Raw genomic sequence first — 23,212 nt, forward strand, 5'->3', positions numbered from 1 at the left:
CGGGCCGCGGGTGGCGGGGGCCGGGCCGCGGCTCCGGGTGTTAGGAGACAAGATGGCGGCGGCACTCCGGAGGCCGGTCTCCTCCTCTCCGCCGTCCTCCGCCCCGCCGCTCGCCGCCTCCTCCTCCCGGGTCTCCTCCTCCTCGTTCGCTGCCTCCTCCTCCTCCTGCAGCAGCACCAGCGACCGCCGAGGCGCCGGCTCGCTCTCCCGGAGCTCCGGAGGGGGATAGACGGGGCAGCTGCAGGCTCCGGCGATCGAGGCCGAGCTGGGGCCGGGGCGGGGACGGCGGCGGCGGCGGAGGCGACGGCGGCGGCGCCGGGTGGGGATGGGGTCGCAGACGCTGCAGATCCTCCGACAGGGGGTGTGGGCCGCGCTCAGCGGGGGCTGGTACTACGACCCGCACCAGGCCACCTTCGTGAACGCGCTGCACCTCTACCTGTGGCTCTTTTTGCTGGGCCTGCCCTTCACCCTCTACATGGTGAGTGTGGGGGCGGGGAGCGGGTGGCTCCTTCCCCTCGACCCGGTGGGGCGTTGCTGGGGTCGCGCCCTCTTCCTCTTCCTCGGGGTCTCGTCCCCTGGGGGCCGCCACCCGCTCGGTGTGAGGCTCCCCCGCCCGCGCTGCGTGCTCCCACTCCTCTCTTCGGGGCTCCCCCGGTTTCGGCGGTGACACGAGCAACGAGCCCACGGCAACCCGCGCCGGCTGCCCCCGCCCGCTCACTGGGAAGCGGCAGCGTCCTAGGCCCCTTCTCGGGGTTCCCTCCCGCGGCCACCCGGCTAGGGCGTCCCCGTCCGGGCCCACCGCCCGTGGGGCTGTGTGGCAGGCGCCGAGCGCTCTGCGCCCTTAGGGGACCCCGCATCCATCCTTGGCTCGCTGGGTTCCTTGGGCACCGGGCACTGCCCGCCCCCGCCGCGGCCCTCGCCCGGGGCTCCCGGGAGAGGCCGCCCGCCGCCTCGCCGCTAATCCGCGTGCGGAGTCCCGGGAGCGCGGGGGACCCTGCGGCTCTGCTCTGAGTGCGTGTGTGGGTCGTCCGGGGTCGTCCTCCAGGGGTCCTGGGTGGTGACTGAAAACCCAGCTCAGAACCTTCCTGCCTCTAAAAAACCGTTGTTGTGCTTCGCAGCGGTTCTTTTCTGTTCAGCCCCGTGGCTGGTGACCGTGGTGCTTCCTGGCCTCCCTGGGGGAAGGGAGCGGGGAGATACGGGGAATCTGGCTGGCATTTCAGCGAATTTGTTTGGGTTGGTTCAAGGCCTTTGGCGGATAGGAATAGGGAGAGTACTGCCTGTTGCTGAATTCGGTGCGATCAGCTTCTCTGAATCATCTGTGTTTTTAAAGCGACATTGAAAGTTGTTAAGCATAGTTTTTAAAGCACTTTAGGTTAGGGTGGGGCGTTAGGGAAACTCGTGTGGACAGAGATGATACTTAAAGCTTCTCACAAAATTTTAAAGTAGTCAGAGGGGAGGAAAGGATCTGAGCTTTTTATTTTAGGAGAATTCGTTTGAATATATTTCTGCAAACTTTGAGGTTCTTCGTGGAGCTAGAGACAGGGTGCTGAGTTAGAAAATCCCGGAGTATCACTATGAGAAGTGCAAAAGGTGAGGACACCCAGTTCTTCCCTAAGTGAAGCTCAGTTTCACTAATTGGCAGGAAAATTGCTTGGGGGAAGATGTGCTAAATTTCACATTCTCAAGCAGATTCACATTTTTGGTTGAAATTGTTTTGAAGGGACTTATTGTTTGAGGTTAAAAAAAGCAATCAAGAAATGCTGATGGCTTGTGGCTTATTTTATTAGGGGGACTTGTTCAGTCTTGTTGCATTCTGAACATTTATCGTGAAGTGTTATATTTTTCAATTAATTCTGGCCTAGGGAGTTCTATTTGCACTACTATACCTTCCAGGAATATGACATCATTAATGAACGGGTTAATTACTTTGGGTGTAAGAATCCTCAGGCTGTTACAGCATTTTCAAAGCAGGTATCTTTTATGTCCAGAAGAATTGTAGATTTAAAACTGAAAATGAATTTTGAGAGGTAAGGATTAGTTTCTGGGTCCAGTATAAGATTTCTTTGTTAACATTTGCAGTAAACTGTGTGGTCATGGTTAAGTCTCTTTGTGTAATTAGCAAATGTTGCTGAAAGAATATTAGAGCAAATGGAAACCAATACATTGAGTTTATTTTCTTCATTTTGGGAGTTCAGTTAAACTGAATTCTCAAATGTTTGAGTGTCTGCCACGTACTAGACACTTTCTGAGATTGCGTCTGACTTCCTTGTCTCAATTAATGGCAGTCCCACTCTTCCCAAACCTTTTAAAAACTCTCATTGATTATTTTCTTTCTTCACATCCAGTTCATCAGCAAACCTCTATCTTCAAAACCTAACTAGACTCCTCCTCCTCCTCTCACCACCACCATCATCATCACGGCTGCCGTCATTCCCTTGGTTCATCACCTGGATTCTCTCTCCTGGATTATTGCAGTTCTCTAATGAGGTTCAATGCTTTTGTTCTTTATTCTCCACACAGAAGCCTCTGTGATTCTTTCAGATCATGTCATTCTGCTCTCAGAGCCTGCCCTCTCGTGTGTCTCTATTCTCACAACCACATACACATTTGCCGCCTTGCTCTTCTTGCCGAGAAGTATGTTCCTGCTTCAGCGCCTTTGCGCTTGCTTTTCCCTCTGTGGATGACTCCTCTTTTCCAGATACCTGTGTGGCTGCTCCACTTTTTGCAGGTTCTCGTATATGTGAGGCTTTCTTTGATAGCTTGTGTAAAATAGCAACTTTTCTGGCTCTCACAACACTCTGTAGCCCACCTTTTAAAATAGTATGGTGTTTATTCCTAGCTGATATCTATTTATTTGTTTTTATGTCTTTCTTATCTTATTAGAATATAAGCTCTGAGAGGGCAGGAACTTAGTTTCGTTCACTGCTGTATTTTTAGGACCTAGATGAGTGTAAAGCACATGGTAGTACTCCGATGAATGATTGAGAAGTGGACAAGACACAGCTTCTGCTTTCAAGGAACTTAAAATCTAGCCTGGGGCTAATGAGTTGTTACTGTTAGAACAACTATTAGAACTGCTAGGAAAGGGTAAGTAAAGAGGGACCCTGATCTTATAGTCAGGAGATGAATCCTAGACCAGGGGTGGTCAGGAGAGAGGATTTGTAAACATTTTAGGAAACATACTAGGAAAAGGTAGACAGTTTGAAGTATATACCAAAAATAAGGCAAAATCGATCATTTTGTGTTGAAATCTCAGACAGCCATAGGTTATTGTTTGCATGCTCTTACAATAACTATAAGTGATAATGACTATTTTAAATAAAAGTATATTTATAGGTTCTTTAACCCCGTGACCTCATGAGGTTTTGCTGTTAGTAGGCAAGTTGTGAGCTGGGATTTACACAGAGCTTTCTGAAGGCAAAGTCACTGTACAGGCTGCCTTTTATTTATTCCTCCCAAAAAAGTGCCTAAATTTGTGGAGAGATCGTACATTGAGTTAGGAAAGTCTTAGGACTTTTTGTATAGGATTCAAACACTTTTGGTGTCTATTTAGGAGCGTTTGTGGATATTTGAAAGGTGGACTCTCTCTATGTATATATCAACTAGTTAAAAATATTTTAAGTAGTGAAAATGGAGAAAAAAATTTTGCTTCATAATTCTGACTGTCCTGTTTCCCTTAAGGTACTCATTCTTTTTTTATCTAGTTACAGTTATTTTTGTACATGTCACAGATGATGAGCTTTAGGGGTGGGTGGCATTTTTGTGTGGTGGAAAGCAAATTGGAATTAGTGTCTTGATTTTTGAATCTTGGCTTTGTTACTGATTGTGTGTCCTGTAGGCAAGACTCCACCTTTCTGAACTGTGATTTACTCATTTGTGAGATATTTCATGGGTGTTTTGCAAGAAAATATTTATGAAAGAGAAGAAATTGTTTACCTTCAGAATGGCCTTCAGTAAATGTCATTTGAAAAAATGGCTATTTGGAAGTGTTTCCTCTATAATGCTGTATGACTGGAGGAGACTAAATAGCTCTGGATTATTAAGTCAAATCATTTTCATAACATATTGCTCAATATATTGTTTTCCTCTATAAAGCAGTATATCCCTAGGTGATGAAATAGAACATTAAAATTTACGGCCAGGCACAGTGGCTCACGCCTGTAATCCCAGCACTTTGGGAGGCTGAGGCGGGCGGATCACAAGGTCAGGAGATCGAGACCATCCTGGCTAACATGGTGAAACCTTGTCTCTATTAAAAAAAATACAAAAAATTAGCTGGGTACGGTGGCAGGCAGGAGAATGGCGTAAACCCGGGAGGCGGAGCTTGCAGTGAGCCAAGATTGCGCCACTGCACTCCAGCCTGGGCAACAGAGCAAGACTCTGCCTGAAAAAAAAAAAAATCAAAATTTATTAAGTTAGTGGTTCCCAGACTCCAGTTGACATTGGAATCACTTGGCAATGTTAACGATGTGCAAGCCCTTTCTTATTCAGTAGATCTGGAGTATGACCTATTGATTTGTATTTTATAAACACTCTAGGTAAGTTTAAATAACTTGATGAATATTCCTAACTCCCAGCCCCTGACTGACATCCAGCTGCTACTCAACATACCTCTTGGCTGTCTCACAGACATCTCAAAAGTATCATGCCCAAAAGCTTCTGATTTCCCCTGTAAACAACACTGCCACAGAACGTTTTTCCTCACTCTGTCATGTTAGTTAATGGCACTGTCTTGTATCTAGTTGCTTATCCTCCACCCCTTGCTTTTGAGCAAATCTTACCACTTTCTGCTCTGAGTAAAAGACATAAATCTGTGTCATTCTTTGAAATATTCTCTAAATATTTTCTTCGGCACTTAGAAAAAAATCCAGAATCTTTATCAAGCCCTCACCAGAGCTTATTCTGCCTTTGTTTACAGTTTGTGCAGTTTTCCCACTGTGGTGTAGTCACACTGCCCTTCTTTCTGTTACTTTAGCCCACTGAGCCTTTTCGTCCTGTGAGACCTCTCTGCACGTGTTGTGCCTTCTGAAAGGACACTTTTCCCTCTTGCTCTTTGCAAAGCTGGCTGCTACTTAATCTTTAGGGCTGGACTTCCATATTATCCCCTCACAGAGGCCGAGCCTGATAGCCATAAAGAGGTTCCCTCTCTTTTTTTCATCATTCTGTCCCATAACTTTCTTCCATAGCACTTACCACAAACATGTATTTTTTGTTTGCTTACTTGTTTGCCCGCTCTAACACCTTCCACTCTCATACCTTGTAAGTTCCATGAGGGCAGGGGCCAGGTCTGATTTACTCATCCGTGTTTATCAAGTGTCTGCATGACTGCTTGGCTCATATTAGGATCTGAAGAAGTATTTGTTGAATGAATTTTTTTTTATACATGTGAAGCTTTTTTAGACTTGTTAACTGACGTAGAATAGTTGGAGGTGGAGGGAGAACTGTGGTAGGCTGTGTTATGTGGTGGAGCTGCTTACTTAGGGGTTAGGTTCAGTGTCAGACTCTAAGACAAAAATCAAATATAAAATTACTGAAAAATCAAATACAAAATGACCCTTGAAAAACAAATCATTGAAAGTGCAACACATATGGCTTCTTGTGCATACAACTGTGCAGTTATATATACATACATGATATATACAGTAATATATACCACATAAATCTGTGAAGAGATTATATTCAGACTAAATCATTAACAAAATTTATAAAGGTTTCAACATTTCCTTCTTGGTTGTCTTCATTGTTTTCTGTAACTGATCTTTATCATCTTTAGAATGATACATCTTTTATTAGTGAGGATTACTCTAAAGCTCTCAGGTCATTTTCTTCCCCCCAGTTTAAAAGTATTTAAAGATCATTTTAAACAAGATTTAGTTAAGATGACTAAAACAGGGATTTTCATATTTTAAAATTTATATTTCTCTAAAAGTTTAGATCAAGCTAGAAAAGTTACTGTGCTATAAATTAGCAATTGTACATATGATTTTTAAGTATTATTTTCTGCATCCTTTAGGGAAAGGTTAATGACTAGTAGATGGCCTGTTTAAATCTACAGCCTGTGCCTTTTACCAGTATTTTCAATATTTAGGATCAAGGTGAATCTAATAATTTCCATAACTGGTCATGGCACAGATATAACTCTTATCTATTATATTACCTATAATAAATTAAGGGTACACTGTCCAAAGATGGTTTACACAGAAAACCATCTACCGTATGTTCTCACTTATAAGTGGGAGTTAAACATTTGGGTACCTACAGATACACAGAAGGGAACAATAAATACTCGGGATTCCAAAAGCAGGTAGTGGGCAAGGGTTGAAAAACTATCCATTGGCTACTGTGTTCACTACTTGGGTGATAGCATCATTAGAAGCCAAACCTCAGCATCACTTAAAATGCCTATGTGACAAACCTGTACATGTACCTTGCTGAATCTAAAAGAAAAAAGACAAATGAGGTCTCCAGGAAAGCAGCCATGTTTGTCAATTTGTAGAAAAGTGTATTAATTTACAAAAAAAACAGTCGATTTATAAAATGTTCTGTCTTTTGTTACATAAAGGTGGAGTGTTTTCTCCTGCTTGAAAATTACTGCAAATCATAAAATCATTTGGTAATTAGAAAACTAGGAAAGTTTCTATTTTTTTTCCCAGCCTTTGAATACACAGATTCAATCAGGTAATTTGCTTTCTCTAGTTGACTTTACTGAGAGTTAAACTTTTCAACATTTTATTAAAGAATTTTCAAACGTATAGGAAAGTTGAGAAAATTGTACCCACCACCTGGATTCTGTGTTTTTAAATATTATGTCTCCGTCTGTTTTATTCCTCTATCTGTCCACCCTTTTTTAGGGAGATGCATGTAAAGTAAGTTACACTTCTATACAAATCACCCCTAAACTCTTCAGCAGGTGCATTGTCAGGTAGGGTTCTAAAGGCACGATCTTCAGCGAACCATTCAGTGAGTTTTGATAAATGCACACATTTGCGTAGTGTAGACTTGGCATGTTGTAGAATATCAGCATCACTCCAGATAGTTTCTGCTTGACCTTCTGAGTCAGTCCTCTCATCCTTGTTCTGACTTTTTCCATTATAAATTAGTTTATCCTGTTCTAGAGTTTCATATAAATGGAATCATGTAGCACATGCTTTGTGTAAGCCACCTTCACTCAGCATAACGTGGTTGAGATTAATTCATGGTGTTGAATCAGTAGTGTTGTTCCTTTTTATTGCTGAGTAATATTCCTTTGTATGGCTGTGCTACAGTTTGCTTACTTTTATCCGTTCCCATGTAGATGAGCAGCTAGGCTTTTCCCAGTTTTTGGCTACTATATGTAAAGGTGTCAACACGAGGATAGGTTTTATCAGAACTCAAAGACATTGGAAAACTTTACTGAATCGCAAAACCCTTTTCTCTTTTCAAATAAGACCATGTTTTAATTTAAAATCTTTTGTTCTGATTTATTTGTCTAAATCAGAAATTATAGATAAGTAAAAAGAAAATACAACCATTGGTAATTCCATCACCCCTGTCTGGGGAACATTTTAGTAACCAAAATATATTTGGAGTTTTAAATACTTCTTTGCTTACAAAATGGGCTCATAGAATTCAAACTGTTTTGAGTCTCCAGTTTTCACTTTAAATTATGAGTGTTTCCATGGGTGAGAGGAAGTGGCTTTTTAATAGCTCTGTAGTAGATCATATGTGTTACAGTTTAATCATTTCCCTCTTACTGGTTATGTAAGTCATTTCCAGGTTTTAGCTATTTAGAAAACAGTAGGGTGAATATTCTTGTAGTTAAATATTTGTACTAGTGTTTTGTATAAATTCCTAAAAATAGACTTGTTGGATTATATTCTTTGATAAATACTCATTTTACAAGTATTGAGTGAATCTTTATATTGAGAGAGAATATAAATATGAGAATGAGAAATGGGTAGATAATGCAGGGTTCCTGGAATACAAAATAGTATTGTGGTCCAGAAAGCACATGTGGTAAAGGATTATCCTCAGAGGAGGAAGGAAGGAGGCAAGGATGAATGCTCATGGAGGAAGGGTTAAACAGTTCATGGGAAAAGTTGAGGTTCATCTTTTATGATTTATATAATCTCATCAAAGGACAAAGTGAATGTGTTCTGTTGAGAGTGGAAGAAGAAGAGGTGAGGCAGATATTTAAGATTTGAGGAAGATCCCCCAAATGTGACATGCTATTCTTACTTTTGGTGTGTGGAAAAGTGATCAAGGGATGGTAGGATTGTTGAACAATTTTGAAGGTATCTTTGAGATTGGAGAACATGAATTCAGAGTGTTGAAGAGGAATGTTCAGGAGAGAAATTTGGGGTAAAATTTACTTGCAAGTTACCAGCATATAGATCTTCTGGGAAAAAAGTTTATCTCATTAAAAAGAAAATGGTCTTGGACAGAATTCCAAGGCCTAAACAGCATTTAGAAATTAGCAAAGGAAGACAGAGTTGTAAAATGAAGACGAAAAAAGAGCCAGGGAAAGAGAGTACAGGCGTACCTTGGAGACATTGCAAGTTTGGTTCCAGATCACTGTGATAAAGTGAATATTGCAATAAAATGAGTCACAAATTTTGTGGTTTCCCAGTGCATATAAAAGTTATATTTACACCATGCTGTAGTCTGTTAAGTGTGCGGTACCATTGTGTCTAAAAATACAATGTATATACCTTAATTAAAATACACATTATTGCTTAAAAATATGCCAAGGATTACCTGAACCTTTGGCGAGTTGTCATCTTTTTGCCTGTGGAGGGTCTTGCCTAAGTGTTGCTGAGTGATCAGGGGGTGACTGTTGAAGGCTGGTTTAAGAAATTACTGTGGCAGCAATTCTAAGAATTGCCATAGCAATTTCTTAAAAGAAGACAACAATGAAGTTTGCAACATGAATTGACTCTTCTTTTCATGAAAGATTTATCTGTACATGTAATGCTGCTTGATAGCATTTTACCAACAGTAGAACTTCTTTCAAAATTGGAGTCCGCTGTCTCAAATCCTGTTACTGCTTTGTCAGCTAAGTTGATGTACTATTCTAGATCTTTTACTGTCATTTCAACAGTGTTCACAGCATCTTCACCAGGAGCAAATTGGATCTCAGGAAATCACTTTCTCTGCTCACCCGTAAGAAGCAACTCCTCATCTATTCAAGTTGTATCATGAGATTACAGCAATCCAGTCACATCTTCAGGCTCTGCTTCCAATTCTAGTTCTCTATTTTCCCCACATCTGTGGGACTTCCTCCACTGAAGTCTTAAACCCCTCAAAGTCATTCACGACGGTTGGAATAAACTTCTTCCAAACACCTTGTCAGTGTTAATATTTTGACCTCCCATGAATCCTGAAGCATCTAGAAGAGTGAGACCTTTCCAGAAGGTTCTCAGTTTACTTCAGATCCATCAGAGGAATCACTGTCTGACAGCCTTATGAAATGTATTTCTTAAATACTAAGACTTGATAGTCAACATTTATCTCTGGAGCCATGGGGCTGGAGATGTTGTGTTAGCAGGCATGAAAACAACATTAATTTTCTTCTATGTCTCTGTCAGAGCTCTTGGATAACTAGGTACCTTGTCAAGAAGCAGTATTATTTTGAAAGGAATCTTTTTTTCAGACCAGTGGGTCTCAAAGGTGGGGTTAAAATATTCAGTAAACCGTGCTGTAAACAGATCTGATATCTTCTGGGCTTTATTGTTCCATTTATAGAATACAGGCAGAGTAAATTTGTAATAATTCCTAAGGGCTGTTGGATTTTTGGAATGGCCAATGAACATTGACTTTAACTTACAGTCACCGGTTGCATTAGACCCTAACAAAAGAGTCAGCCTGTCTTTTGAAGCTTTAAAGCCAGATATTGACTTACCTTCTCTGGCTATGAAAGTCCTAGATGGCATATTATTCCAGAAGGTTGTTTTATCTACACCAAAAATCTGTTGTTTGGTGTAGCCACCATCAGTGATCTTATCTAGATCTTCTGGATCACTTGCTGCAGCTTCTACATCAGCACTTGCTGCCTCATGTAAACTTTTATGTTATGGCAACAGCTTTCTTTAACCTCATGAACCAACTTCTGCTAGGCAAACTTTTCTTTTTCAGCTTCCTCACCACTTAGTCTTCATAGAATTGAAGAGAGCTGGGGCCTTGCTGTGGATTAGGCTTTTGGCTAAAGGGAAAGTTGTGGCTGGTTTGATCTTCTATTTAGACCACTCAAACTTTTTCCATATCAGCTATAAGGCTGCTTTGCTTTGTTATTTATTTGTGTGTTCACTGGAGTAGCACTTGTAACATTCTTCAAGAACTTTTCCTTTACATTCAGAATTTTACTTTTGGTGCATGAAGCTTAGCTTTCTACCTGTGTTGGCCTTTGATGTGCCTTTCTCACTAAATTTAATCATTTCCAGCTTTTTATTTAAAGTGAGAGACATGTGACTTTTCCTTTCACTTGAACACTCTTTACCATCATAGGTCTATGGGCAAGGTTGACGGTGCTCCCATCAACAGATCTCTGATTTTACTATTTCATTTTAGAATTTATACTATTTTAATTCTAAAATAGTAAAATCAAAGATTACTGATTACAGATCACTATAACAGATATAATAATGAAAAAGTATGAAATATTGAGAGAGTCACCAAAATGTGACACAGAGACAAAGTGAGCACATGCTGTTGGAAAAATGGTGCTGATAGAGATGTGCTCCACAGAGGTGTCACCGCTTTTCAATTTGTACAAAATGCAATATCTTTGAAGCACCGTAAAGCTAAGCCCAACAACATACGATCTGCCTGCATTTTGCAGAGGAGGATGGTTAAAAACGCCAAATTGCCTTCTAGGAAGGTAGTGCTAATTTAAATCTCTGTCAACAGTATTGAGAGTACTTGTTTTCCCACTCTCAAACAACACTTTTCCAAAACAGGGTGTTACTGTTGTCAATTTCTTTTTGAATGGAGTGCTGGTGGTGGTTTTCTTTTTAAACAAAGTCTTGTTCATCACCCAGGCTGGAGTACAGTGGTGTGATCATAACTCCCTTCAGCTTCAAATTCATAGGCTCAATGGATCCTTCTGTCTCAGCGTTCTGAGTAGCTGGGACTACAGGCATGTGCCACCACACCTAGCTACTTTTAAAAATTTTTTGTGGAGGCGGGGGTCTTGGTGTGTTGCCCAGGCTGGTCTCGAACTCCTGGCCTCAAATGATCGTTCTACCTTAGCCTCCAGAGTCACTGGGATTACAGGCATGAGCCACTGCACCCAACTCAATGGACGATTTGATAAAACATTCAGTAATAAGTATCAGTAATATTTTGTCCTTGACAGTAGACAGAAATTTTCTTAAAATATTTTTAAAATTTCAACTTTTTTAGTCCAAATTAAGGGTGTTTACTGCACTAACATATATTGTGTAAGAAATTTGATCTGATTTTTCCTATTCTTTGTAATTAATTTTCACAGCAAGCAACTGACAAGCAGAAATGTTTCATTGAAAGAGACTGCCTCCTTCTGTTACTTAATCTGAGTTAAATCAAATGATTTTCTGTGTCTCTGAGGAAAGCTGGTGGGGATAAGAATTTTTTGGCAGGTGAGTTGAGACACCTGAGAGTAATAATGCTAGAATGGCACAGACTAATAATATGGAGAAGAGAAACATTCTGTAGAGTTGACTGCTGTTGACTTCTTCAGCATATAGATGAACTTTACTAAATACTGTAGATGAAATAAGTAGCTACTGATTCTGGTTCTTCTGGTTTCTCTGCTTGTCCTCCCCAAATAGGAGATGCTTTATTTGGTAGAATTGTAAAACAGTTCAGAGTTCTTTTGTCCCTGGAACCTGAGCAGTTGCATCTTTTATAACTTGCACTGTTAGTGTTAGTTGCTTTGTGTTTCAATAAAGGAAAGAAAACCTAGGGAAAAGGAAGCCATTTCCTTTGAGGTTTTAAGGGGAAAAAAAGTTGCATTCTGTAGAGCTTTGAACAAGCCAAACAGAACCCTCAGTGCTAACTGCCTTGAGAACAGGCAGGAAGATTAGTCACAACTTTGAGAAGCTTGAATCATGTATCTGGCTGTTTTCCTTTTCCTACCCTTCCTCACTCCTTGTTTGAGTATTGTCTAGACATAAACTCAACAGATCTAATTATCGCAGTTGTCATCTTTAAAACTTTACATTTTGTTATAATTTTAGATTTACGGACAAGTTGCAAAGATAGTAGAGAGAGTTCCTGTATACCCTTCACCCAGTGTCCTCTAATATTAAAATGTTACATAACCATGGTTTCAAAAAATAAGAAATTACATTACTGCAATACTATTAATGGACTATAGACTTTATTTGGATTTCATCAGTTATACTTTTTCTGTTTCAAGATCCTTCAATCCAGGATACTGTGTTGCATTTAGTATCATCTTTAATATGGTTTTCTTCTTTTCCCCTAACAGGCTGGAATTCTGTTCTTTGAGGATGTGTACAATGTATAACAATTTGTCAAATGTATCTTATGAGAAAAATTAGCAAAAGGTTTTACATCTATGATAGATACATTTTAGAGGGACAAAAGAGGAGGAGAATATTCTGAGTATTTTTGAATAACCTAATATAGGGTAACCATTAACCTATATTAGGCTATTTTAAAACTGAGGTATTTTACATATGCCACATTTCATACAATTAAATAATTCTAAGATGAAAAAGACTAGACCTCATTTATGGCAGTATGGACACCTGTCTCTTGGCTCCCTGTATAATGCTGGTTTTCCTAATTTATAAATTGAGGCTATGAGACAAGTACACAGCCATATTATAAGGTAGAATATGACTAATCCCTTATGTGTCATAAAGTGCTCAGGAATTGGAAGAAGGATGTAAGTATTTCCTAGAATGCTTTATGCAGAGGATATTCATATATTCAGAACCTTTACTATGTGCTAGGCACTGTGGTAGGCCTTATGGTGGGACCTTTATGAGGTTATTTGTGCTGGAATAGCGTTTCCATAATCTTCCCATTGGGCAAATGAATCTTTGTTCTGGGGAAAAGATTGTTAAAAGAATGTATGTTCTTGGATGTAGTGTTTTGCTCTGCTTAAGTATTCTAATTTATTTAACACATTAAGGGTTTCTCAGCGAGTTATTTTTTAACTTCTGAGAATATTATTTATAACATTCCTGATATGTATCTGGAATGGTTAAAAGAAGTGATGTAAAAACAAACAATTCAGAAAACCTAAATAAACCCATTTCATTTTCACTCAGCAGTATTTATGCCACAAAGATATATTACACATAATTTCCACAAGCCTCACAGACCCTCATGACCCTCATGACAAAACTGAAATGAACTTGGATAGGAAATAAAGAGGAATTTTGGGTTGTTTTTGGCATTTTAGTAATGAAATCCTCAATTTCATATATATTTGATTTATATATCAAGCAATCCTCCCATCTGAGCCTCCTGAATAGCTAGGACTACAGGTGTGAACCAACATGCCTGGCTAATTTTTGAATTTTTGTAGAGATAAGATCTCCCTATGTTGCCCAGGCTGGTAAATATATTTTAAAGTGAGAATAAAGATAGCTAATCTTAACAAAATATGCTTTGTTATCAAAATCTTACTTTACTCCCTTAATGTCACAGGAATATTGAAGAATACCAGGATGTGTTATTGAAAATACACTTAAAATACTTTAAATACACTTGAAGTGATCTTTTTTAAATTTCTGAATATGAAGATTTTCAAATGTACAAGAAAATTGAAAGAATGCTTCACCTAGATTCCACTATTTTGAACTTTTTTGAAAAATCACATTTGTTTCAACTATATAAAGATGCATGATATTTTTCTATACATACTCTGTCTCTCACACACATATCTGACTCAATTGACAGTATGTTGCAAACATTATGACACATCACCCTCTAAATGCTTCAGGCAATATTTTAAATTTGTCTGTTGGTACATTTGGAGGAGAGTTGTTTTTCAAAATATATGTTGGGATAGGTGATTCTGAAGGCCATTCCAAGTTGACAGTCACTGTACTGGGAGGTCTGTTATTTGTGAATGCCTGAAAACACGTTATTATTTCCTACTTAGGTTCTAGTTTAACTCGTCTCCCTTTTTCAGCATTGAAGAAATTGCTGAGTAACTGATTCTGGCAATAATTTATACTTTTATGGTATTGATAATAGTGTAACTTATATAGTGCTTTTTACCCAGTATAGTATATTTCTGGAGCATTTCACCCTTAAGTTAAAAATCCTTTGTTAAGTTTTTGTCATGAAAATAATATGAGTTGTAGAAATTATTCCAGAGAGTAGTTGAGAGTAGTTAAGTATATATACTCCAAAATAAAAGTCTGCTGTTCTCTATCATCCACCCTACCAGTTCACACGCCTCAGAGATAATGGTTGTTACCTCTTGGTAGTGTATATATACAAACATATATTCATATATGTATGTACTCGAAATAGCCAATGGGGTTATATTGTATTGCAGGTTCCACTGAAGTACATGTAACTCTTCTTCATTTTTTGAACCATTTGTAGAGTAACTCGTTGTATAAATTATTAGTTCCCTGGTGGGGGACATTTAGGTCGTTACCTTTTTTTTTTTTTTGCTAGTGCAAACAATGCTGGGCAACACATTAGTGAACACTTATGTATATAAGACTTGTGGGATTTGTAGCATTAGTTTATAAAAATTACTGGGTCAAATGGTATGCACATTTAAAATCAAACTAGATGTTGCCAAATAATACCTCAAACAAATCTACCAATTTATATTCTCTCCAGTGTGTGAAAGGATCTGTTTCCTTTTGTTTGTACCAACATTGGTTATTATGAATCTTTCTCAATGTGGTAGTGTAAAATGGCATCTTGTTTTAATCTATGTTTCCTTAATCATGAATTCTTTGAGTATCTTTTCATGTGCTTAGTAGACACACACACGTCTTTTTTCTTTTAACTGCCGTTTGTGTATTTTGTCCTTTTTTGAAACGTTGTTTTCTAAGTGATTTGTGAGAGTTATTTGTATATATAAAATTAGTTATTGTGGTTTATTAAAGATTTCCCCTATTTTATTATATAACTTTAAAATATATAGTATTCACATTTGCCAATTTTCTCCATGCTATAAAATTCTCCCATATTAAAGGTTTGTAAAAAAAATTCATGTTTTCATCTAATACCTATTAAAAGGCTTGTAAGAAAAAAATTCATGTTTTGTCTAACACTTATTAAAGATTTTTTTTAAAAGTTCATGTTTTCTTCCAATACTTTTAAAATATGGCAATAAATTTGCATGATTAAAACCAACAAAACTCCAAAAGATGATGAAAGGTTCTCTACCTGCACATGATCCTCCTGTTGTCTACTCGTGTACCACCTCCCACAAGAAACCACTATGAACAGTTTCTTGTGAATCCCACTGTAGCATAAAGATGAAAATTCAAATATATCTGTCTGCCTGTCTCCTACCATACTAGTGTATATACTGGTTCCCCACCCCAACTTAATATATCTTAAACATCTGTCCGTCGGTAGCTAAGGGCTTCTTGAGTTATTTATTTATTTATTTTGAGAAGGAGTCTCGCTCTGTCCCCAGGCTGTAGTACAGTGACACCATCTCGGCTCACTGCAAACTCCGCCTCCTGGGTTCACGCTGTTCTATTGCTTCAGCCTCCCGAGTAGCTGGGAATACAGGTGCCCGTCACCACGCCCGGCTAATTTTTTGTATTTTTTAGTAGAGACGGGGTTTCACCGTGTTAGCTAGGATGGTCTCGATCTGACCTTGTGATCCACCCACCTTGGCCTCCCAAAGTTCTGGGATTACAGGTGTGAGCCACCGCGCCCAGCCTTCTTGAGTTATTTTAATAGTGAATAGTATTCCATTGCTTGGATGTATTATTTAACCTGTTGCCTGCTGACAGATTTTTTTTTTAACCACCTTTGCTAACACAAAACATGCTGCAGTAAATAATTTGCACAGTCATTTCACATGTGTCCACGTATAGTATTAAGATAAATTCCTATACATACGATTGCTTTGTCAAAGGGTTAATACTTCTGCAGTTTTGAAAAATACTGCCTAGGCTGGGCACTGTAGCTCACTCCTGTAATCCCAGCACTTTGGGAGGCTGAGGCAGGCAGATTGCTTGAGTCCAGGAGTTCGAGACTAGCCTGGTCACTATGGGGAATCCCTGTCTCTACAAAAAAATTATCTGGTCACATTGGTATATGCCTGTAGTCCCAGCTACTTGGGAGGCTGAGGTGGGAGGATTGACTGAGCCTGGGAGGTCAAGACTATAGTGAGCCGAGATTAGCCTGGGTGGCACAAAGTGAGACTGTCTCAAAAGAAAAAAATCAAACAAAACAAAACAAAAAAAAAACCCTACCAAATTGCCCTCCAGATATTTTAAAATAAACCTTGTTTTAGAATGCATAGAAAAGTCTCAAAGATAGTGCAGAGAGATCCCATATACACTGCATCTGATTTCTCCTCTTGTTAACATCTTAGATTACTGTGGTGCATTTGTCACAACCAGTGAGCCAATACTGATACATCATTATTAACTTAAAGTTCATACTTTATTCAGATTTCTTTAGTTTTCACTTAATGTCCTTTTTCTGTTAGGTTCCATCCAAAACTTTTGATTTTAATTTATTAATTTTGAACTAGTCACCTTATATAACTAGCTTATTCCATTTTATTTTATTTTATTGTGTTTGACACTGGATCTAATTCTCTCACCCAGGCTGGAGTGCATGGTGTGATCATGGTTCACCACAGCCTCCACTTCTCTGGGCTCAGGTGACCCTCCCACCTCAGCCTCCTGAGTAGCTGGGCTGTAAGCACACACCCCACCACTCCTGGGTAATTTTTGTATTTTTTGTAAAGACAGGGTTTTGCTATGTTGCCCAGGCTGGTCTTGAGCTCCTGGGCTCAAGCAATCCACCCATGTCAGCCTCCCAAACTGCTTGTTGGGATTACAGGCATGAGCCACTGCTCCTGGCCTGAACTAGTTTATTCTTACATTGTTGTGTTGATTTTAAAGACATTTTCAGATATGCAATTATATATGTAAATAACAGTTTTCACTTCTTTTTTTTTTTTTGAGACGGAGTCTCGCTCTGTCGCCCAGGCTGCAGCACAGTGGCCGGATCTCAGCTCACTGCAACCTCCGCCTCCTGGATTCAGGTGATTCTCCTGCCTCAGACTCCCCAGTAGCTGGGATTACAGGCGTGCACCACAACGTCTATCTAATTTTTGTATTTTTAGTAGAGATGAGGTTTTGCCATGTTGGCCAGACTGGTCTTGGACTCCTGACCTCAAGTGATCTGCCCGCTTCAGCCTCCCAGAGTGCTGGGATTACAAGCATGAGCCACGAAGCCTGGCCTGCTTTTTTATCTTATGTAATTGTTTTGCGTAGTACTTTTACATGTTTATGTCTGTGTTAAATAATGTTGAAGATAAAGACAGCCTTGTCTAGTTCCTTACTTTAATGGGAATTCTAGTGTTTTACTGTCAAGCATACTGTTTTTGTTTGAAAAATAGATTCTTTTTTCCCTCCATTTTACAGAAATATTTCTCTATTCATTTTCTAGTGACTTCTGGTCATTCACTATCAGACTAATATTTACCTCTGTATTCTGAGGGCTCACAAATCTCACCTACCCCATCTTTTTTTTTTTTGTTTAATGTAGCTCATCTTTAGTTGCCCTGAACTGTATCTACTCAGGTCTTTTTATTTGCTTGTCTTAATTTTGTCACTACACTGCTTAAACATTATTAAAAATATCAAATATTTATTGTGGTGTTATATACCCATGCACCATATGCTTTCATACATTCTCATTTAATCCTCATCATAGCCTTGTGAGATGAAGATACTGTAAATCCCCCTTTACAGATGACAGAGGCTCCTAGGGGTTAAATCACTGGCTCATGTTTACATAGATTGCCCCTGCCATTTTTTCCTTTTGACCTCAGGATCACCGCCTTAGCCACCTTCCATCACCCTCCACCATCATACAAGATGCTTCTTTCGGATTAGTCTGCATTTGAAAGCCTACCTGTGATTGATTTGACATGAACTGAACATCTCCTGATCTTTTTCAGTGTGTTCCAGATTCAGAACTCTCAGAACTGTCCTTCCCATCTCCATCTAGTTATATCCTTAATCTTGGCTCTCCTTCTTGATCAACATATTATGTGAATACAGTGGAAGTCCATTTAGTATAGTGTTCTCCCAGGGATTTAGTTATGGTTCTTGTATATACTTAAAGTGAGATAATTTGTCTCACTGATCATTTGGGGCCAGGGTTAGTCTTGTTCTGTGGCACACATTATAAATGAATTTCATTAAACTTTTATGTGCTCTCACTTACTGGTCTAATGTGGGGTTCTTTCCTTGCTGTGCTTGTATCAGATACTCTTGCCATTGCTCCTGCCGTCATACCTCCTCCTTCACTCTTGCTACAGAGATGCAGCATTTACAGTCTGTGTATATCCTGTCCATTCCAGTTCATTATGAACAAAATTTGTACTGTAGTCCTCATGAATATGTAAATAGCAGCAAGAGAAGCAATTGCTGCCACTTAGCTGCATGTTTCAAGGAATGTAAAACCTCTTTTGGGAGATTTTAACCTAACCTTGAAACAACAGTGCTGTGGGCCTGTAGTGGGTAGAAACCAAGGGGGTTTTAAACCTCCCATAATGCACACGACAGCTCCTCACACCAGAGGATCGTCTGGCTTAAAGTATCAACCGTGCCCACAGCGAGGAACATTGCCCCAGAGTTTACTTTCTCAGTGGGTGTGGTGTTATCCTCAAGGGGGCAGAAATTAGCTCTTGAGGGATGCATGTGTGAGAAAAATATCTTACTCTTTTGCACATACAAAGTACAGATGTACATGCAGCACATACAACTATGCAGTGTATCTGGTATTAAAATTTCACAGGGAGCATGGTTAGGAAAAGAATGTCTGAAAAGACTACTTAGGAGGACAATAATGAAGAAAATGGAGGGAGGGAGACAGTATAGTTTAGTGCTTAAACTAAACACTGCATTGGAGGGAGACAGTATAGTTTAGTGCTTAAAAACGCAGGCTGTGGAGTCAGACTGGGTATCGCTTTACTTTCTGCTGCTTACCAGCTGTGGGCATATGACTTCGTAACCTCAGTTTTCTCATCTTTAAAATGAAGATCGTAACAGTACTTTCTTCAAAGGATTGTGGCAACATAATCCGATGTATGTAGTACTTCGTAAAACACTAGATTTGTCATTCTCCTCAGAAGCTCAAAGAGAGAAAGGATCATGTTTATTTCTGTATTATCATTCCTTAGTAGAATATCTGAGACTTAATAGGTGTTTAGTAAATTGTTGCATGAATGGATCAAGCTCCTGTTCTTTAAGTGTGTCTTAGTTGCCTTTGTGGTGGTGGTAGGATATGCTCTTCTACATTTTTAAACTTTTTTCTGTTAGGCATCTTTCACATTTACTTCACCTTAAATATAGTATGTTAAACGTGCATAATTGTAGTACTTTTGTTTAAAGGTAGGAATGGATTATACAGCATGCAACACCATCATTCTGTTTCAAGCAAATTGAGCTCAGAGCAAGTGTGATGGAAATGATATATGGGTTCTGGTAATGCTCTTATGAGAACTAATACACTTTTTAAAGTTTATATATCTTATTGATTTTCTTTCTCTTTTTTTTGTGGAGCGGGGGACGGTGTCTCACTCTGTCGCCCAGGCTGGAGTGCAGTGGTGCGATCTTGGCTCACTGCAACCTCTGCTTCCCGGGTTCAAGCGATTCTCCTGCCTCAGCCTCCTGAGTAGTTGAGATTACAGGCGTGCACCACCAAGTCTCGCTAATTTTTGTATTTTTAGTAGAGACGGTTTCACCATGTTGGCCAGGCTGGTGTCGAACTCATGACCTCAAGTGATCCTCCCACCTTGGCCTCCCAAAGTGCTGGCATTACAGGCATGAGCCACTGCACCTGGCCTGATTTTCATTCTTGTGTTAGGAATTCGGCTTGCGGTTTCTTCTACTAAATGTTAGTAAAACAGAAAGGAATATAAGCAAAATAGTTTTTGATCTAATTTTTTTGTATTAATATTTCATTTTAAAATATTTATTTTTACTTAATTCTCATAGTTTGACTCTTCCTTTGGCCTAATACTTTTGTTATTGAATTATTTTGATTCTTAAAAGCCTTGTGTTGTTGCTTATTTCGTGCTTGCTTATTACACTACGTCTATAAGCGTATAGTTATACTTTTATATAGGAACAAAGAGAATCTCATTGTTTTTAATGTATTTGCTCATAAGGTAATCCCATTAAATGTATCCTGAACTGGCATTTTGTGAGGTATGTTAAAACAATAACCTAGCTGTTATTCTTCGGAATTGCAGTGTCATGTTGACAGAATTTGTTAATGAATGCTTTTACTTATTGTGAATCCTGAAAAACTGTTGCAATAGAATGTATCAGAAACAAATGGGAGAAAGAGATAGGTCAAGCTATTTAAGCTGGACTTGCTATGAGACAGCTTTGGTCCTCATATTTACCATCTAGAAATTCAGTGTTTATCAATTTACTTAGGGATTTACTTAGACTGATAAATAAAAGAGTGGTTTATACAGTAAAATATTGTTACTAATTTACAAAAGGAGATATTAAGATAGTTCCTAGTATAGGGCACCGTTTCCTTTTTCCATAATGATTAGGTTTACTCAGAAAATCACATATAAATCAAAACATTGTTAGTGCCTCTCAAGTTATATTCTTATATAGCCATTCTTTCAGTTTTTATTTTGGGAATTTTGGGGTGAAGAATGGCATGCAGTCTCCAGATGATACCGACTGGATAATACTGGGAGACAAATCTGTACCAGACTATTTAATATGCATACATACCTCTACCTTTCTGCTTTATTTTTATAACTAGCTATAATTCTGAGACATAGCAGTTTTTTAAAAAATTACACTTTTGGCTTGCTGCTACTTGATGGTTTGAGAACAGATACCTTAATCTCATCAGAAAACCATTTCAACACATAGGATAGGATGAGTTAGTTTTGTAAAAGGTTTTGTGAGTCACTATTTTATCTATAAAGTTTAGATTGTTGGGTATGTTGTATTCCGGGGCCTATCTCTGTTACCTTCATTTTGAAAATTTCAAAGCGTGCTATCTTTAACAAATTCTTCTAGATAGGAATTGTTTGGATACCTTTTTGGGATTACATGAAAATTATTACTTCTTTTGTTCTCTGCAGTAATCTAAAGATGCTTTTGGAAACTAGGGGAAAGCTCTGCTGTACATTCAGTGGTTTTTTTTTTTTCCGCCTTACCGTCTTGCTCTTGTTTTGAAGCACTCTATCTCTAGTCTACCATATGACTATATGTAGTTGATTATTAGGCTCGGTGCCCCCTGACCCAAAAGTATCCCTCAGCCAAGAAAGAATTCTATGATCTGACTCATTACAAAGTCTTTTGTATTACTTGCCACTTGCCCAGTTACTGTTTTTCATCCGGTTGTTTTTTTATGTGTTTGTAGCAACATGACTTGATTTTTAAACAGTTTTTTAAAATTAAGCATAGCTCATCGTAACTGTTACTAGGATTATAACTTAATAATTTGCAAGTGTTGGATGTCATAATAAATTGTTAAAGATTAAGTTAAAAAGTAGCTTATGGAGATAAGAATATGTACTTATGTGATGAGTGAAAAAAAGAACAGTTGTTCTAGTTAAGTACACATGAACATTTGGATACACAGAATTCCTAGGAACAGCATCATGCATACATTCAGAAAGTGTTAGAACTCAAACTTATACTGAAATGATGATGTAGATGTGCTATGTAAACCTGGGTTAGATAACTCATAATGACTTCTGTGATGAAGAAACTTCTGTTGCTAAAAATATGTGAATAAATTGGACAAAATCATTTCATGAAATAGAGTAGAAATGATATACGTAACATTTTAATTATGAGGACATTGACTTTCATGGCAATTTATAGATTCAAATTATATAAATGATTTTCTTTCTTTAAATAAAAGTATAGGAAAAATCCTATAATGTACGTAAGATTATTTTAGTCCATCAGTATACATCCTCACATTTATTTGTTGGGTTTTTTCTTTGTCCCTTATTTTTCATGTCTGTGCCCTTTCTTCTCATGCGTGTGTGTGTGCCTGTGCATATGTTGTGTGTGTGTATGTGTGTGTATGTTTGTGTGTTTTTAAGGGATAGGGTCTCCCTATGTTGCTTAGGCTGGAGTGCAGTGGCTGTTCCCAGGTATAGTCATAGGACACTGCAACCTTGAACTTTTGGGCTCCAGCAATCCTCCCACCTCAGCCTTCCAAAGAGCTGGGGCTACAGGCGAATGTCACTGTACCTGGCTTCATATGGATCAAGCTGCTCATCTCTAGCTCCTGGCATAGTGACTTCTGCCCCGAGTAATAGACTCAATACCTGTTGCCGATGACTTGCATGTATTATATTACTTTAGTCTCTTTTCAGCCGGGTGATGTGGCATAAATTTTGACTGTTACTTCCCTAAGCAGAGCATTCTATTGTAGCTAAAAATATAAATATTAATACAAATGTAGGTTATGGAGTGACATAAACAGATTTTAAAAGATACAGACAGATTTTTTAAAAGATAGTATCTATTATTTTAATTATTCTATTTATATTAAAATATTTATGTAGCAGACATTTGCAGAAATATGGGTAGGCTCAAGTTCCAGTAGCTCACTTGTAAACCAGTTGCCTTTAGGGAAAATGCACTGTGAATTTGTTACACAGGTTCCCAGCTGGCCCTCTGAAATTAGTTTGACCTTGTGTAGCTAGCTCAATAGAATATTATGTTTCGGTTTGTTTTTTTTCCTATGGGAAAGTATGCCTGAATCTCAACATTGAGAGTACTTTTCTCCTTTTCCTCTGCAGCTCCATCCTCTGAAAGGAGACTTCTAACTAGAATGCTTTACCTCAATCCCCAAAGGATACTGTGGCAAGAGGGCTAAATCCCTGGAGCCATGGCCGTTGATATCAGGGCCTTTTCTGAGTCCTTTAGGGGCAGCTTGTATATGGAAAACTGTAAGCCTTATTAAAAACATTCATATTCTTTCTGACCCCTCTTAATTAACATTTTCTAAATTTATAGGCAATATTTGAATACTAAGCCCTTCTTTC

At 38.8% G+C, this 23,212-nt stretch overlaps 1 protein-coding gene across 1 annotated transcript in view; it reads left to right on the forward strand.

Annotated features, from left to right (window-relative positions):
- The first annotated feature begins 6 nt into the window (after nucleotides 1-6).
- Nucleotides 7-23,212, forward strand: part of PCNX1 (pecanex 1) — a 213,885-nt gene continuing 190,679 nt past the window's right edge. Inside the window, 1 exon segment of the mRNA XM_017882758.1 lies at nucleotides 7-478. Coding sequence (XP_017738247.1) covers nucleotides 326-478 — 153 coding nt within the window. The 5' untranslated portion in view covers nucleotides 7-325.

Source organism: Rhinopithecus bieti, unplaced genomic scaffold (genome assembly GCF_001698545.2).
Source record: "Rhinopithecus bieti isolate Rb0 unplaced genomic scaffold, ASM169854v2 scaffold_13259, whole genome shotgun sequence".
In the NCBI taxonomy this organism is placed as follows: Eukaryota; Metazoa; Chordata; class Mammalia; order Primates; family Cercopithecidae; genus Rhinopithecus; species Rhinopithecus bieti.